General features: G+C 33.2%; 1 protein-coding gene across 3 annotated transcripts in view; it reads left to right on the plus strand.

The window, feature by feature from the left end:
* Positions 1-18,174, plus strand: part of rb1cc1 (RB1-inducible coiled-coil 1) — a 67,073-nt gene extending 48,899 nt beyond the window's left edge. For 2 of the 3 annotated variants that reach the window (XM_088642450.1, XM_088642449.1), the window contains exons 17-24: positions 870-978; positions 1,368-1,623; positions 5,695-5,749; positions 6,316-6,363; positions 6,980-7,038; positions 7,914-8,041; positions 10,170-10,240; positions 17,279-18,174. In XM_088642450.1, coding sequence (XP_088498576.1) covers positions 870-978; positions 1,368-1,623; positions 5,695-5,749; positions 6,316-6,363; positions 6,980-7,038; positions 7,914-8,041; positions 10,170-10,240; positions 17,279-17,356 — 804 coding nt within the window. In that variant the 3' untranslated portion in view covers positions 17,357-18,174. The remainder of the gene's footprint in view (positions 1-869; positions 979-1,367; positions 1,624-5,694; positions 5,750-6,315; positions 6,364-6,979; positions 7,039-7,913; positions 8,042-10,169; positions 10,241-17,278) is intronic. The other variant, XM_088642451.1, reaches the window with a different exon arrangement.
* The last annotated feature ends 327 nt before the right edge of the window (positions 18,175-18,501 follow it).

The following is an 18,501-nucleotide window of genomic DNA, read 5'->3' on the forward strand; positions in this document are numbered from 1 at the left end:
GATGTTTAGCTGTGGTTGTATGTGTATGTGTGTATCTGTGTTTTTTTTTGTAGAAATTACTTTGAACAATTTAGTTTAAGTAGATATATAAACATTCTGATAAGAATAATATCTAGAAAATGTTTTTATGTAATTTACATTGTGTTCATTGTAGCCACTACAGAACACACACAGTAGAACTGAAGTGCTATTTTTCCTAATGCTGTTTTGCTTTTACCCTCTGATAACTGCAGCACTTCATGACAGTCATGTGATTGTCCAAACAGCCTGTATTTTTTATTCACAATAATTTGTAACCAACTGAATAAACAATAATATGAATGTTTAAATTAAAACTGTTTAAATTGCCATGTATATGGAAATCTCTCTTTCATGTCACGCTGATACCAGATTATTTTATGCCATCCTATCAGTTAGTTGCACAATGTGAGTATTATTGTACATTATGTTGTAACAAACACAGTAAGCTATTGTTTTTACTTTTTATTTGGGAATGATTCATTATCTTGGTATTCTTGATACAGAATTATGTACTTTGCCAGATGCTGTCCTTAAATGGTTTATGTTTCACATATTTTTTTACATTTCACAGTTTTGTAGTGCCGTTTGCAGTTACCTTAAGGTTTAATGGGATCCTCTTCTTATCATTCTCCAGATAGGCAGACCAGCCATCTTAAAATGTCTCTGGACTGTTTTAGTTTTAGTTTTTAGTAGACTGTAGTTGTGGTACATCAAGATGAATATCATTCCTTTTAAAGTTAAAAACAAACTTTTATCTAAAAATTATAGTGAGCGTTCTGTAAAACTGGTCTTTAACAAGGTGTCAATGTACCATTTCTGTTTAATAAATTGGCTTGTGTTTTTGACAGACAAACTTCAACACTGTTCTAACAAGAGAAAAAACGAAGAAGGAACAAATAATAAACGAGCTGAGTGACAAGCTTAAAAAAATAACGGAACAACAAGAAAGGGATAAAGGTCTGTTCCTCTTTACTTACTACTTTTGTACAAGTACTTAAAATGACCACCATGCACGAACAGTAGGATCCTTTCACGGCTGTTGTGTAAATGGCAGCATTTGCGTTTGTGAGGCCCCGGTGCTGCGCAAGGAGATTTACCAGACACTGCTTAAACCCTTTCCATTATGATGTAGGCTACTATAGTAAATAAACACTGAAGTTACATGTGAGCTGAAATCATGTTGGTTTGTCCTGATTTTCAGTAATACAATGCGACAAGCATCTTGCAGCACTAGCTTGTTTGCATAAAAACATTTTTTTTTACCATTTTAGGATGTCTGTAAACATACTAATTTCAAAATTTCCTTTTTATCTTGATTATTAAGTACTTTCTTGTTCGTGTTTTAGATCTCATTGAAACTCTTTCTAAAGACCGAGCGGAAATGCTTCAAGAAAAGAAGAAACTGGAGGAGGAGCTTAACAGGCTTCGCAGCAGTGCTCTGGTTTCCTCTGCATTTTTTTCTGCCAACCAACCTGATGCACAAGCTGCAGGAGCGTTTTCCGCTGAAGCCCCTGCAGACTCTGAGAGGTTGGCCTCTGTTGCTGCCATTGGAGAGGATGGGAGAATAGATCCAGCAGTGGAGGCCAGCATGATGGCTGTTCAGTAAGCACGTACTATTGAAAGGACTGTGTGGAAAAGAATATATAATAAACAGCAGTGCTAAATATTAATAAACAGCAGTATACATATCAAGATAGTGAGTGGATGGATTTATCAAGCTTCTCTACCTTTAACGACCTTACTAATCCCTGAGCCCTGTCACACTGGATTTTGAATGCCTGTGGTTAAGCATGCACATCATTTTCATTTTTTTCCCATACACATCCCATAATCTTGGAATGCTTAAGTAACAATAAAATCACAAATACCCTATGAATGTACACCTTTTACATTAATTGTAGTACAAAATAAACAAAGTAGGGTTGTTAAATATGATAATCAAACTCAGGAGCATCCATTGTTTATAAAATTACACAAAGTATGGTCTATACAATGCAATAAGGTCAAAGAAAATGTTTATGTGTGTGAGATAACAAACGTCCATTATCAGAAAGCTGTTTATTCCTGGTATGAGTGTAAGCAGCCTAGAACTTATCCTGGGAGCAGGGCTGAACCCTGGACGGGTGGCGCAAAATACATTTGTGTTTGGTTTACAGCATCATATTTCACACTGTTGTTGCGAATTTAATGCAGTTTACTACAAAATAATGTATAAAATCATTTTGTTATACTTTCATAATGTTTATAGAAACTTTTACACTAATTCTACATCTTAGAATGGGTATATTTAGGAACTGCAAGCTATTCAGCAATAGCCAGTTGTTAAATCTGAGGTAGTAAGATGAGAGTGACTTTAATATCTTCTTCCCCATTCCAAAATGTTTGTGTCATATTGCAGCTCATACCATATATAGAAAATAGGAATGAAAAGGTTTAAATAACAACAATATTTAAAATGAGTTACTAACGTAGTATTTAACTGGATTCCCAGGTGTGATTGACTTACATGTACCTTATCTACAGTATTTTAACTAACAGGTTTTCAGTTGGATTACATTGTGATGATACTATTGGCCACTTCATGATTTTGGCAACTGATTAAGGCCATTTGCTTTGAAATGTTGAGAGATTATACTTTTGATTCCTATATCTTGGTACTACACAGATTCAGTTTTTTTAATGTAATACTGTGTAGTGAAATTGCTATTGACGGCAGCAGAGTGAGCACCAAAATAATGCTTTTCACTTACACATGCTTCAGCAAATCTTTTGTGGTTTCATGTAGACCTTTCAGAACCGGAATTTCATGAAACAGAAACAGGTTCATGAGTACAGAAGCAGAATACAAAACAAATCCAAAAAGTACATGGGGTGCCCATTTAACATCCTTAATGGGGTCCATTAAACAGGGACTTTTTCCCATGAAAAACAATGGAAAGAGGGACTTAAATATTCCCCAGAGAACATTAAGTGTGACATATTCTTACTCCTTAAGAATCAATGTGTTGTAACAGAAAAAGGGAGCTGGACATGGTGATGTAAGTCTACAGTAGTGTACATTCATGTTTTCTGTTTACAAAGAGATCATTCATGTTTTCTGTGTATAAACAAAATAATTACTCTTAATAACCTATTAAGTTGAGCACTAAAATGTAATTTAACCATGTTTGAAACATTTCAGAATTAAAATTAGAAAACTAACAATGAAGGAAAGAGCATGTGTGTGTGTGAGAGAGAGATTTTGTGTGTTTTAGAGGGTGAACAACATTTTTGAACATTACATTGATTTAACATTAAATTTAAAGTTGTAATAATTTTATTGTGTGGTGTATCACGTACGTACACAGATCAAAATACAGCATAATACCTTTAAATTCAACTTTTATGTACAGCATAATTCTACATAAAGATACATTAAATGCTGTACATATGATAAATATAGATATCTAATACTGTATAGAGTTAAGTTATTTTTTTTTCCCTCTAGCAATATAGGCTGCTTACACTCTTAAAGTTTCTTTGAACATTTTTGTTAAGGCATTTTGCCTTCAGAGGACATAAAGTCAGGGAGGAAAATATGTAAACAGTTGCATAAACATGTCAAACACATACAGATGTAAAATAATACAGTAATGATTTATATCTATAATTATATTTATATAATAAAATATTATTTTACTATAAATCTGCCATTTTGTATAATGTGAAACCCATTTTAATGGATGAGTTTACATCCTTTGGAAGTTAAGTCAGGGATTTTAAACCTGCAAATAAGTGTATACAAAGTGAAATGTAGTGATTGCATAGGTATTTAACTCCCTATGTTAAAGTTTAGACTTTTTTAGAGAATGTTAATGGACTGCAATTATCAAGATATGCCATAAAAATATATTGGATTAAACTCAGGACTTTGGGCCACTCAAGGACACTCGCTCTCTTCCTTGTCATTCTATTTATGTGTGGCTGTAGCCTTTTTCTTTAGGCCATTGATGCTGAAATGTACATTTTCGGACCTATTTTAGATTCTTCTGTGGCTGTTTTAGATTCTTTAAGGTTTTTTCTAGGATTTGCCTGTATTTTATAGCATCCTTTTTCTGTCATGTGCCCTCAAGTCTTAACACTTTTAACAGCAGGAGTGCTACTGATTGGGTGATATTCTGTACTGGGCTTGCGCTAAATCATAAAGTTCAAAGCTTTTGTCTTGTATGACCATAACACCATCTGCTACCTGCCTGCAATGTTTCCTATATGAGAATAATTATGAGTCTCTTTCAGTAAAGCCTTATTTCATGTCACTCAAAAGACCAGTTATCTGTAGAGGCAAGAATATTATTAATGTATGACAGTGGTAACCAGTTCTCTGCTTGCCCAGCTTCTCAATTTGTAAGGAGTGGACTGATCTTGATAATGAAGTTAGTGTTATGACACACATTCCACTTTTTATTGATGGATGGATAGATAACTAACCTTCTCCTGATCTGTGCCTGTCACTTTATCCCTGATTTGCTCCATAATCATTATGGTCAATTTGTCATATTTTGTGTGTTATGGCTAGAACTTTAATATCTGTCCAAGAGAACGTACAGAGTCAGATGCATTTACTCTAAAGTCAAGTCATCCCACTTTGATTACACAAAGGCAAACCATTACACTAACTTTGTAACATTTCATAATTTTCTTTTGCCCCTGAAAAACATTTACTGTATTACCATAGCAAAGGTGTTGAATACTTATGTATTGAGAATCTTTGATTTAAAAAAAGTCTATCAGCATCTTGTAGCTTTATCATTGTTACTTTGCACTGCATAGTGACACACTGTTCCAACATCTTGTGTTACGTAGGCTGTGTTTATATACACACGCATATCACAGAGGGCTAGTTAATAAAAGCAGTGAACAATAGCTACTTAAAAGAAATGAAATTCAGAGTAAAATAATTGTAAAAACTACCAGCTTAGGTGAGGACTTGTAGGTTTATTCACTTTTTATACATACACCTTTATTTAATACAATTTCAGGCTCTTTGATCTGCGCCTTGTTTAAACTCTGGCATTAAAATGGGATTGGGGTTATTAGCTGAGCTGAACATATATGGTTTTTCTTTTCAGAAAGCTAGTTGGAGCCACAAGGAGATTTAAGTCAGATTTAAGGATGATAACACTTGTTCTAACACGTGAATCATGACAATAAGATTAATTAGAATTAGTTTCAGCATGACCTCATATGTTCATGTAGCTTAAAGTCTGAGAAGATAGTTCATTCAAGGCTCTTGAAATTTCCAATAAAGTGACCTCTACAGAAAGAAGAAAGAGAATCGGTGACTCCAGGTCTTTGCTCCACAACTTTTCTCATAGAAAATATTGCACAAGATCCTCCATTAGTGAACAGTTTAAATGGTGTTTTCTTTATAGGAAATCAAGCCTCCTTGTTTTGATCCTTTGACGTCTTATAGATGTAAACAGCAGGGCTGATATGTTTAAGATACATGTAATTTATGTGCTTCTATGGAAAGTCATGTCTAATAGTGTGTAAAGGAAGTCCAACCTGAAAGATACTTGGTTGTAATAGTTATATTATCTTCGTATAATTCATGATCTTTTTGCAAAGTACCAATTATTTTACAGGCATTACATGATATCACTTTAACAGTTTTTATTTCCATTTCCTTTATAGTGAAAACATAACAATGTTATCTGAGGAAAAGCAACGGATCCTTTTATTAGAAAGGGTGAGTTTAGTGCAATAATGCATCATATGGTGTTGTGTTGTCCTTTTAACAGTTTTGCTATTTAATTGAACTTGCTATTATCATTAAATGTTCATTTTATTGAATTTCTCCTGAGGAAAAGAACAGAAAATGCATGCACTGTTAGAAATGTAAGGAGGCACATGCTCTGAGCTTTGAAATGTTTTATTTGCTGATAAGTCTGTTTTATGGTATGGGTTTTCTCCCATTTAAAAAAAAGTTTTAAAGATTGTTTTGACCTGATACAGTTCTACAGTTTCTGTAATATATTTACCATGAGCCTGTTTATAGAAATAGTTCTGTGCTCATGCAGAATACTTTGTTACATGCAATGAGAAGTTGTTAAGGCTTTGCTTGATAGGTCAATGTAAGCAAATTAAGAAATGGATGTTTTTATCATGTCAGCCAATTCTAACTTCTTTTAATAATAATATTACTGTTGCTTACTGAAATCTATTTGGTTACTATGTATTTACTAAAATAAGTTATTGTGACTCTTTAGGCAGATAATTTATATTGAATTGAAGTTGTTTATTTTTGTTTTACAGACTTTACACATGAAGGAAGAAGAAAATAAGCGTCTCAATCAAAGACTGGTAGATATATTTAATATATTTCTTTCTTTCTAATGTATCTATCTAATCTTTAAAGATTTATTTTCTATTTCATATTGGTGACATGGGATTTAAAAGTAATGAATAATTGCTTGCATGTATATATCCCTAAAAGATCCCAATCTGCTTTGCATATAATTCACCAAAAAAAGTGCAGTATCCTTCTGGGAGACTTGCAACAGTCATAATGCGTAAGAGCTCAGGCAGAGAAGTGAGAAATTACGTCACTAATTGAATTAAGAGAGAACTTTAGGGAGACCAGCTTGTGCAAACTTTAAGTGAAATGTTGCCAGGCACCCCTGGATAACACCTCAAGGATAAATTGTACTAGCAGTGTCATGGGAAACGCTACCAAAGGAACTGCTTTCCATGAATCATCAATTTAGGCCAAAAAAAACGGAAAAATTGGATTACTGAGACACAATCAATATCTTATTTTATGTATTTTTAAGATATATTAATATTCTTTTGAGATCACAGATACAATATTTGAATATAAAGGCAGAAAATCTGGCAGGCCAGTGTTAAGAGGCTGATAAGGATCTGAATGATATTTACCTTTCGATTAAATAATAAAATACGCTTTGTTTTTCTTCAGATGTCTCAGAGCATGTCTTCAGTATCCTCTCGACATTCAGAAAAAATAGCTATAAGAGAGTAAGTATGTAGTGAAAACTTAAGCAAAAATGAAAATATCCTTCACTATCAAAATATTTTAATGATGTAAGATACTAAAGTAAAATATTTATATTTTTTAAAACATTAGGTGTGTTATAAAAGGCTGTTTTTGGTTAAAAGTAAGTCTATATTAGCAATAGCAAACAGGCACTATTAATTTAAATGTACCTGTTTCTAAGAAAATAAGGTATATAATTTATTTAAAGTGAATTGTACATAAAATCTGTGTTAATTCTACTGCTTCTGATGGAAAAAACATTCCCAAGCTTCTCTCCCTGTCTGTGTGTCTCATGGAGAGCAAGTTGGGGTATGCGAAAAAAGGCCAATTCCTAATACAAGAAATTGTATATGGCCAATAAAGTGATCTTGTTTTAAACAATGAATATTGTTATATATGATCTTATATAACAATTAAGATATAATCTTTGATGTTGAACTTAGTTTTTTTTTTGTATTTTCAATACTATCGATTATGTTTTCCAAAATCAAAATTAACTGTTATTAGAGAAGAATTGTGTGTTAGCCATTAAAACATCATCTTATTGCCTTCTAGTTGCAGTCTGTCACACTGAGCATGGCTTTTCTTTACGATTTTTATGACAAATCATAGTTTCTTACGAGATCCATTTGTTGAGTTGATGTGACGTTGTAATATGCAGTGGGTAGATAGATTGTGTACTTTACTTACTCTTGTCTGTATTTTGGAAATTTAAATGCCTCATGGTGGCAACGTTTTACCACAAAGAAAAGCGTTATGAAGAAAGACCAAATTGATTTGTTCTGACATCCCTTTGTACTATTAGGTATTTTGGGGCATTAGGTAACAAGTTTTTTCACAGACTTTTTTTATTCAGTTTTCAGGTCGGGGATTTGGTTCTTATTATCTTGGATGAAAGACATGATAATTATGTACTGTTTACTGTGGGTCCGACCCTTTACTTCCTTCACTCAGAGTCTCTAACTGCTTTGGATCTCAAACCAGGTCAGTCAAAGTGAATACTGCTCCAGCTATTGCTACTCACATTCTTTTACAGCAGTGTACAGCGTACAGATGTGAATGAAGAAAACAATGATGTGGCGCTAAAGCTTTTTTGCAGCCAAATTAATTTCCTGCAGATATATTAATGTATAAATAATTAGTAGTAAAATAATCACTCTTGGTAGAAGGACAAGTTATTTCAGAAGGGATGTAGTAATACAAATTTGCCTTGAGATAAGTTATTATTCCATAATAACCAACATTATTAAAAAATGGCTTGAGACCAACCTGGCCTTTAAGAAGTAGTATTCTTATTTTGATATGGTAAAATATTGCTATATATGTTAATTCCAGAAAATTCTAAGTTATATTATTTTGGAAGCTGCCAACACAGATTTACTGCTAAAATTTCACTATTTCCACATCTAAATGGAGTACCTTTGAATGTATTTTTTCAAGTAATAATGGATGGAGAAAAGTAAGCAATGAGCCTAGAAATACCACTCATAAAAATGTGTATATAAAAAGCATGTGGTTTGTTTATATTTTGATTATCCACATGAAGCAATGTCACGTATCATAAGACTTTACATGTTATTTTGTGATTAACACAATACTTATATTCTGCAGATGTTTTAACTCTTCAGACAAGATTAATGTAATAAGTAGGTACAAGGATTAGAGTGTAGAAGTATAAATAAAATATATAAAGCAGGGATGCTGGATCAGATGACAGATGTTAGTGAAACTAACTTTGAGGTGAGGAAGTGTAAAAGGTTTCTGAATATTCATCTTAATGTTGCATAAGCATAAAGGTTACACACAAGAAAATTTGTTTCACCATGTCTGAAATTCTATTTACTTCTTAAAATAGCCCCTAACTCCAGAGTGGGAGGCCTCCTATTCTGCCTAGTTTTCAGTTGTGATCCTGTGTCTTTGTTTTACTACTGAGTCTGAAGTAATCTCTGGGCTGACACTGTCTGTTCTTCAGATATTATATACTTTGATGAAATACCAGTACTTGTTCTAGATGAAGAAGATGTGTTTAGTTTTTTTCACCTGTTTATTATAATCACCAGAGACCAGGAAAAATGATTTCAACTCTGAATTCTTTCCAAAGTTGTTGTATCTGTTTTCTGGTTAAAGTGACCAGATCACAGTATTCTAAATGAGTTCTTACTAAGCATTGTAAAGGTTTATCACAACTTAATTTGTTTGAAATTCAACACTATTTGTTATTTTCTGTCATTCTTTGTCTTTGTATTACTTCATCTTATTGTCTTGATGTGATCAAAGGGATACTTTTTGTGTAGCTTTCTGCAACTCAGAATCAACCATGATATGTTTAGTGCATGTTCCTAGTTCATGCATGGAACACCTTTTTCTAGTCAACATTAAATTTCATGTACTAATGCCCTACCAATTCCATAATTTTGTTCTTTGTGACTGCTTCTGTGTTTACAATTATTTCTGTTTTTTATCATTTGCAAATTTCCTTACTAAACCAGAATCAAAATCATTGATATAGATGAGGAAGGTGTTAAGACTGCCCTGTTATAGCACACCAAATATAAAGTAATATGATGTTGAAGCCCAGAGATGACCAATAGGACCAATTCTGTAAGAAAAATATCTCTTGGAGCACAATTACAAGTACTGGATTTTCAAATAAACCACTACATTTTACACTACATTCATGCATTTTATGTTCTTCCTGTAAGTCATGAGTTCTGCTCAGATTTCTATAGTGGTTTATCATCCATGCCTCCTGTATAATATGAAATTTGATATATTACAAATGCATGTGATTTTGACAAAGGATAACGCATTTAATCTTTTCTATTTTTATATAATTTTCAAAGCCAGATTTTCATTATTTTAAGATAATCTGACAAGACAGTTCTTTAGTGTGTAATTGTTATAAACACATAAGTAACACCTTACTCTGTTGATTTAAAAATTGTGAAAGTATAAAATAAAAAAAAATAGTTGTAAAAGGCATTTTTGGTCATATGAAAACAGAAATAGATCATTTTTTTAATATACTTGAAATGGCAATTTTTAGAGAAAATGAGTTGATTTTATAACTGAAACACATTCATTGCTGACCAGTGCTGCTTTCTCTCTTCAGCATCAGGGACTCCAAGACGACCATGGGTTCTTGGAAAAGTAATGGAAAAAGAGTACTGTCAGGCAAAGAAGGTAAGGATCATTTCTGTCCCCCTTTTTTCAAAATAATAAAGTTAAATTGGATGTGGATTGAATATGGTTATTCCAGATGCAGCTTCTCACAAAAAAAATAACAAGACTAACAAGATCAAAACTAACTTGCATATGTACTTATTCATACAATTGTGTATTTTACTAAATAAGTCTGAATAGTATTTTCAAATGTATAACACCCGTGCCCCACCCACAACTTGAACCATGTAACTTGTGGTACATAACCCACCTCTGTCTTAGCATGTAATACAATCCTCTGTGAAGCCACTAGAAATTTACTGATGTCTGTATGTCTGTCTTTCCCTTTAAATGTGTCGAATGATTGCATTTGCAGCAGCAAGGATCTTGTTAAGAACAGTTGCAAACAGGAGGTCATTTGGCTCATTAAATACAAACAAGCATGCAAAAAACTCACATTGCTAAAGGGGAAATAAGAATCAGTTCATGGAAGAATGAGGCTTTCAGTGGAAATGGCAAGACTTAGAGCCCATAAGTGGATTACATTGTAAATAAATACATATTTAAAAGAATAACACTTGCTTAATGCTCATAAAACCATAGTGATAAATATTAAATGCAGAATTAGACCCAGGATGAAGTACTTTTCATGCGTTTGCCATTATTTAAACGTGCCAATAGAATGATATTAGGCCTAACTTTTTCCCTCTTCTTCCTTCACTAAAACTGTGATACAAAAATAGTACAACTTGAACATTATGAGAAGGACAGACATTATAGTTGAGCTAATGTTAGTCTCCTAGTGATGTGGAATCCAGGCAAACAACATTTGTTTCTGCAGTACGTCAGAGATCTTCATATCTGCCATACCTTGATCAATTTTTCAATCCCAGATCTGAAAGCAGTCAGGAAGTCTAGGTTTTTTGACCTATCCTGCACTTTGGACAAAGTCTCAAACCCTTGTCAAATTCCAAGACTGTTTGCTGTTATACCTTTTAATAGAAACCAACGTATGCAACTTAGTCATGAGGTGGCTTCATGTTCAATATAATTGATAGCCGTTGAATTACTATGATGACTATAAATGTTTCTCATGTCAATAACATAAATTGTATTTGGTATAATTTGTGAGAACAAAAGGTCAGTGTATAAATGTAATTAAACTAACTAAAATTAATTGAAGCATAGTAGAATTTACTATATGTGTAAAAGTGATAGGGTTAAGGAAGATTAATTGTGTTCTTTTTAATGTAGCTGGAATACGGAGTGTCTTACTAGAAGGTGTCATACTACATGCCTTCTTTTCATGCTTATTTCTATTTTGATGTTCTTGGGGTTTTTTTTGCTTTCAAGAATTGTTGTCTGACCTCAGCTGGTCTTGGTCTAACACCTGTGCTGCAAACCTGGACAATTCTGTACTTGACTGCATACATTATACAACAGGTTCACACATACAGTTCCATCACCTGCAGATGGACAGGCACCGAGGAGTAAAGAGGGAAATGTCCAGGAAACTTCAGTGAGCATCATCAGCTCCTTATGGATAAAAGTTAATTTAGTTCATTCTGTCTCAAAAAGTCAGAAGCAGGTATTTCAGAGCATTCAGGCCATTTTCACCGCAAGCTATCAGTCCCATCAGAATCAAGATTTTTCCCCAACTCAGGATTAAGTCTTTCTAGTGCATTATCTGTAGTTTTCCACTCCATTTTCAGGTACTAAAGGAAGTGGACATCAGAGCACATGCAGGCACCTTTGGTATTTTTGTGCTATAACTGAGCTTCAGCAGCTTTAACTTTCTCTGCTCCTTTTCTTGCCTTCAAGAGCCCTTCATTGGAAATGTATCTAATTAAACTCTTACCTCCCTGTGGATCTTTCATCATTTGTTCTATAACAGGATAATATTTCATAGTACATTTTGTAGAGCTCAAACATGAAGTAGCTATATACAGTAATACATCCACTGCAGTATATTTTGAATAATTTGAGGAGTAGAAAAGCTTCAGATTTTGATAGATACTAGACAAGAAGAATTTATAAGAAACTTTCACAGAACCTCTATTATTACAGATATTGACAGGTGGGTCAATACATTAATGTCATTATAATGGCCAAAATCATTATAAATGTGAAATCAGTAATCATCAATAAGTAAAAATAAATAAGCATAACCACCAAAATGTAAAAGATATGCGAAGAATATACCTGCATAGATATATACTATATCAGTATAGTTGGAAGCATTTGAGACATTTGTTGTCTGGCACATTTTTGTGTGAAACAGTCATGAATCGGGCACACTGATTATTATTTTTATTAATTATTAATAAGCACACTATAAAAATTAACAATGCACAACGCAACATACAAGTTACTATTTAAAAACTGGTGTCTCGGAGCCTATGTCCTGACCAACAATAAAATCCCCTCGACTGAGTATTTAAAATCCCATATAATATCTAACATACCAAGAGGAGCGATAAACCTGCCTTCTAAATTAAACGTAATGCTACCTGGAGTTAAATTGTTCAGGATGCTCCAAAGTGAATGGGACCCTATCTCCCTGTTCGAAAAAATGCAGTAATGGGGACAGAATGTTTTGACTTAGGGATTCTTTATAAAGAACATCAGAGTTTCCTCAAATAACAGAATGGCAAGCTCTCTTGGGCAAATACTTCTAATACTTGGCGAGAATCTGGTCTTTAAGGATAATCCGAACAAGTATCTCTCGCCTCGTATGTGCTTTCTCCCTTCTCTTTGTAGTTCCTCTCTCCTTACATCCCTTTCTGTCTCCATTTTCTCTTTTTTCTCCTAATTGTCTTTTTATTCTTTGTTCCTGGACTCTTGATGATTTACCAATAGCTTAATTAACTTGGGTAGACCTTTCCTTTTAGTGACCCCCTGCAGCTCCGCAAACATCTAGTTCCTACTTCTTGCTTTGTAGCCTAGAACTGCAAATGCAGACTAGCATGTCAATATTATTTCAGTTTGAATATTGTAAAACTGTAGTTGCCATAGCTCTTAATGTGGCAATTGAAAATAAATCAGTTGCTATATTTTCACTTAAGCTGCCACTTCAAAGACTGAAATATCTGCGATCATCTTTGTGTTCGATTCTACTGAGTATACACCGGTAAAGAATTAAGCTGGCAATAAGCTGGAAAGAGAATGCAGGTCCATCAGAACATATTGACACTAAAGACACAATTTAGCATCTTTAAATTTAGACAGGCTTTACGTTTAAAATCTAAAACATGAATTCTTAAGAATCAGTAAATGTATTTATGCTAATATAATTATAATTTATAAAATAATATATAATATATATCATGTAATATATTATAATATAATATATTATAATAAGAAAGGTTAATTCTAATGAAATAATAGGAAATACACATTTTGGAATGGCAGGTGAGCTTTGTAAGACCATTTACAATAACATACTAACATCTAAAGCATCTAAAGGAGGCACTGTTGTATAAAACCATTCAACAGAGAAAACAGGGACATTACAGTTTTATCAGATTTGTATTAAGCATTTTGAATGGTTATTGTATTGTTTTAAATGCAGGGATCATCTCAGCAGAAATATAAAATAAAAGTTTCAAAGTTTTTGACTTAAGGCAACATCTTTAACATCGGCAAGTATGACGTATTTGAAGCCTGCTGTAGATTATACTAAGATCAAATATAATAGCAGAAAATTATTGAAGTTTCAACTTACTATTGTCTGACATCATTACAATAACTCCTGAATAGAAGTCCTAGCTTCTTTTAGTTTAATCTTCATGAGAGATCCTGCATTGTGAAGAAACAGGATGTGTACATCAGAGACAATGTTAAAAATGGGAATTTGATCTTTGGAATTTCTCTCAACAGATGCTGCTTGGCTTATTGGTTCAGTCTCTGCTAGGTAGACAAAACATTAGCATTTATTCTGAGTCATATTTCTAAGTAATAAATTGGTAAACAAATGTGCTATTGCAGAAGTTTCTTCTAGTTATTCATAAGTTCTTTTTGTGTCCAGGAATCAGTCATAATAATCTTTTACAGAAGTATTGTGATAAAGTATTAGTACAACCAAGTTCCTTAGAGTGCTGTAAATTCTTCTTTCTTTCAACTTTTTCCTTCAGGTTGCCAGTTTTCTGTGTTGTATAGATTATTTTATTACCTTTTAACTCTCCTTGACGTCTGTTGTTCACACTTCTTGTCTTTTACTGGTTTTGGATTTTCTTGTACAGTGACATTTCATTGTTAATGGTTTTCTGGGTATTCCTTTTATATGTCTAGAACAAAATGCCTCCTTGTTGTATTTGTAGCTGAGCAAGGCTACAATTGCAGACATCCCCCCCCCCCACCCCCCCCCACCTCCTGTATGTCTTGTCCTCCATTGCACAATTCTGGGTGTTCAGAATTGTTTCTTATAATCTATTCCATTTTGCACTTCCTCATACTATCTCTTCACTATCCTTCACCAGTTTGGTTCGTTAGGTCTTGTGTTCTTCTATACCATACTGTACCTACTCCTTGTCTTGCTGGTATACAGTTCATGTAGTGATCCTGCATTACCAGCAGATCCCATCAGATGTGGGAAGTTGGGCATGGCTGGTTCTGGTCAGTATTAAGATGGGACACCTCAGAAGTAATGGAAGACTGTGCTGTTATAGGCTTTCTGTGTCTTTTAAGAGCAACTTGTCTTTTATCAGCTCTAAGAGGATACAAGCTGTTAGAGGCTCCAGTATGCGGTCTTTGGTCTGTTTTGCAGCTAACTAGGTCACCACCCTTCCCTGCTTCTGGAATTAGACCTCTGCTGTTTTCTAAATACTCCTGGCTCCTGTTGTAGTCTCCCAGAATCTTTGCCCCACCAATGCTGTCGTTCTCTTTCCTGTCATAATCTTAGGATCAATATAAGATCAGTGAGGGCATCATTGTTCCTGAACATGACATGGCATGGTCTGTGCCTTTGTTTACCAGTAGACTAGCTCTGGCTACTCTTGTGTACCTCTGCCTTGTCCTGTGTGTTGTAAACTAGACTGGCAGCAATCTGGTTATTTAGAGAAGCTATGGGGTTTACAGAGACACAAGTTAAAAACCAAAAGCTATCCAAACTTAAGGCAGTATTTCATTGACAAAAAAGCATGTTCATGACAACTCTACTTTGTTGTGTGCTACTAGTAAATATTTGTATGCTTTAATTGCGATTATTTTTATTGCCATCAATGGCGAAACCGCTATAAAGCTGTTAGCAGATGAGCACAATGGTTCGTTTGTAAACATATGTTGTGACTAATACTCCCACTCCTGCTGTACATTTTTCAGTAAAAGATAAATATTTCAGATATGCTGTTTGTAGTTTAGCAGAGAAATGTAAAAATAGTCTGAAAGAACCATTGTTTGGGCAATGAGTAAAATAAAATTGAGTAAAAATAGTTTTTTTTATATCTCTGAGAGGCTGTTCTCCAAACTTAATGATGTTATATCTTTGTTCCCCAGTAGGTACTCACAGGCTTAAAATTCTGCAGGTATTGCGAGGTATTCAGTAGATTTCAGCAGGGAATGTTTTTAAACCATGTTCTTATATATTCTTGAAGCTTTTGTACTTACTAAATACAACATTAATGTGTCCTGTACATTTTGTTCCCATTATACCCCTTTTAAAATGATTCATATCTCACTGAAATTTAAAGTATTCAACTTATTCCATTGCAGTTAATTAATTGATTTTGGCAACTTCTTTTCAGTTCAGGTAAAATGCCATCCTCAATAGTCAGTCTAATAGGTAATTACATGACAAAATGTTACCAGGGTCTGAATATCTACAGATTAACTTTTACATTCAAATTGAATTAAATATATTCTGTAAAGTTTTTTTTTTTTTGGAATGCAGAAGACTTCAAACCTTTCCTGTGTACAGAAAGCCTGGGGCCAAATGTGAAACCTAAGGGGCATATTTGTTTTCGGTGATGTGAAATGTGCATGGCACAAAATTTGTTCCATGTGTGTGTAATTACACGAAACAGGGTAGCTGGCTGAACTGTCTCCTCTTGTTTGTAACCTTTCCTAAACAAATAAACTGTATATTTAATCAATGATATATACAGCATATACAATTTGAGACAAAATGTATTTAAAGCATTCAAAATTAATTTCCTCAAGTTTTTTCTTCACAGTTTAAGAAAGCTAGATTCCATACTGAATGGTATTGGTATGAATTTTCATTACAGAATGAACGATTCAGGAACACGACCTCATGTTTAACTTTAATTGAGTGCTGAAAGCTTCACAGCCTCAGCCATTTTACAGATTTTTTACAGATAAACCACTTGTGTGTTTTTTTTTAGATGTTAAAATAGGTTACATGTTCTTGTAAAATATAATACCCATGGCATGTTAATTACTCTAAATCATTCCAGAAAGAACATTTAGTAGAAAGGATCTTCATATAATACCAGTAATTAACCAAAGATTAGAAAGATTTCTTTTTATAATTTGATTCTTTGGAATAAGAATATCTAGCACATTTCACACTGGATAAATTATTACAATTTTAATCACAAAGTAAGACTTTTCAATATATGAAGTTAATGATATTTGATACACTGCACAAATGTGTACTGGCAAACTTGATATCTGACTGAATATGTTGATTGCTTACAACACATTGTATACTGCGTTTGGAAGGACACATCAATCGTAATATGTTCATGAATGAGATAAATATTAGTCTCCCTAAGCATTAGTCTCCCTAGTCTATCTAAATAAGCTAGTGTTTAGTCACTAGTAGACAATTGGATTCTTCAGCAATTGCACTAATTTAATCATTGTATTTTTAGTTAAGGGTGTTTGACATATGACATATTCTTGATTCTTCTTCGTATGTGAAATGTTTTTCAGATGACTTACTGGTTTACTGACTTATTTTTAAGAGGAGTTTTAAAAAGTTAATATGACCATGAACAAAATATTTGTTATCAATATTTGTTTTCATGTTTAATATTTGTTAATATTTAACATGGCATTATTTGACTTACATGTGTACTTTTTTCAATTTCTTTTCAGGCTCTGAACAGATTTAAGGTTCCTCTGGGTACGAAGTTCTACAGAGTGAAAGCAGTACCCTGGAACAAGAAAGTATAATATCAAGATTTTGTCAAGATCATATGCTGTTTTGATTATCATTGTTTGTTTGTCTCATCCTATTCATTATGTATCCTCTTTATCACCATGCACAAAGAGAAACAATGTAATCATGAATGGAGTCCTAGCTTCCAGCTACAGGAGTTTTTTTTTTAACCTGGAAGATTTAGAAATGTGGACCAAAATATATTTTTAATTTAATGTCATGCCCTGTATATATTGGCATAATAGCCATAATTTTGTCTGTAAAATGAACATATGTATTTGGATGTTATATATTAGTTTTCATTATTACCAGCATTTGTCCTTTTGTGAAAAATATCAACATACTTTCTCTGTACTGTTCTGAAAATACTCGTTTATCATACCATTTTATGGAGGAATGTTCATGGCATGCATATTAATATAATTTATCTTTAATTTACTTCTCTAGATAAAAGCTTTCATTGTAAATGTAGATAAAATACTGTTGTTCAGAACACAGTATGATGGCCCTCTGTTGTTGCAGAAATTACATTTTGAAAGACTGAAAGAAAATTGTTAATTACAGCAATCTTTGAAATGCACTTTCAGCAAATATGCTCTCATGGAGTCAAAAAAAAGGAAGTGATTGTGCTGTTCATACTATATAAACAGTACTAAACGTTGCCCACTATCATAGATGTTGCATATGTAGAAAGCATTATTTCATTTGGGTGATCTTGTGTTTCATGATTGGAATAAATGTCATTGTACATTAACCATAAAGTCATTTAACAACAAATTACTGTATTGTAAAGGAAATTTAGAGTTTTGAAACAATAAAGGTTTGAACCCAAGCATTTTTTCTTTCCCTTTGATTGTATGACATTAACAAGTGACAGTATATTTCCATATATGTCAATAGACTTATATAGCAGGGAATAATTTAACCTTTCTACCTAAAGCACACAATGTTGTAAAGTTAAATTACATCTTATTTCAGTAGAAGGTTCAGAGTAATGTTCTGTTTTTTTATCTCATAAGCAAAATATAATTTATCTCACTGAATAACAGGGTGATGTGATTTAGCTGAACTTTAACTGCCCTTCATGTATGGTTTTCTTGCCTACATATTTTTGTTTTTCTTCACAGGTAAAATAAGCGCAAGTCTTCTCTTAGGGTAA

Source organism: Lepisosteus platostomus, chromosome 8 (genome assembly GCF_059453375.1).
Source record: "Lepisosteus platostomus isolate fLepPlt1 chromosome 8, fLepPlt1.hap1, whole genome shotgun sequence".
Classification (NCBI taxonomy): Eukaryota; Metazoa; Chordata; class Actinopteri; order Semionotiformes; family Lepisosteidae; genus Lepisosteus; species Lepisosteus platostomus.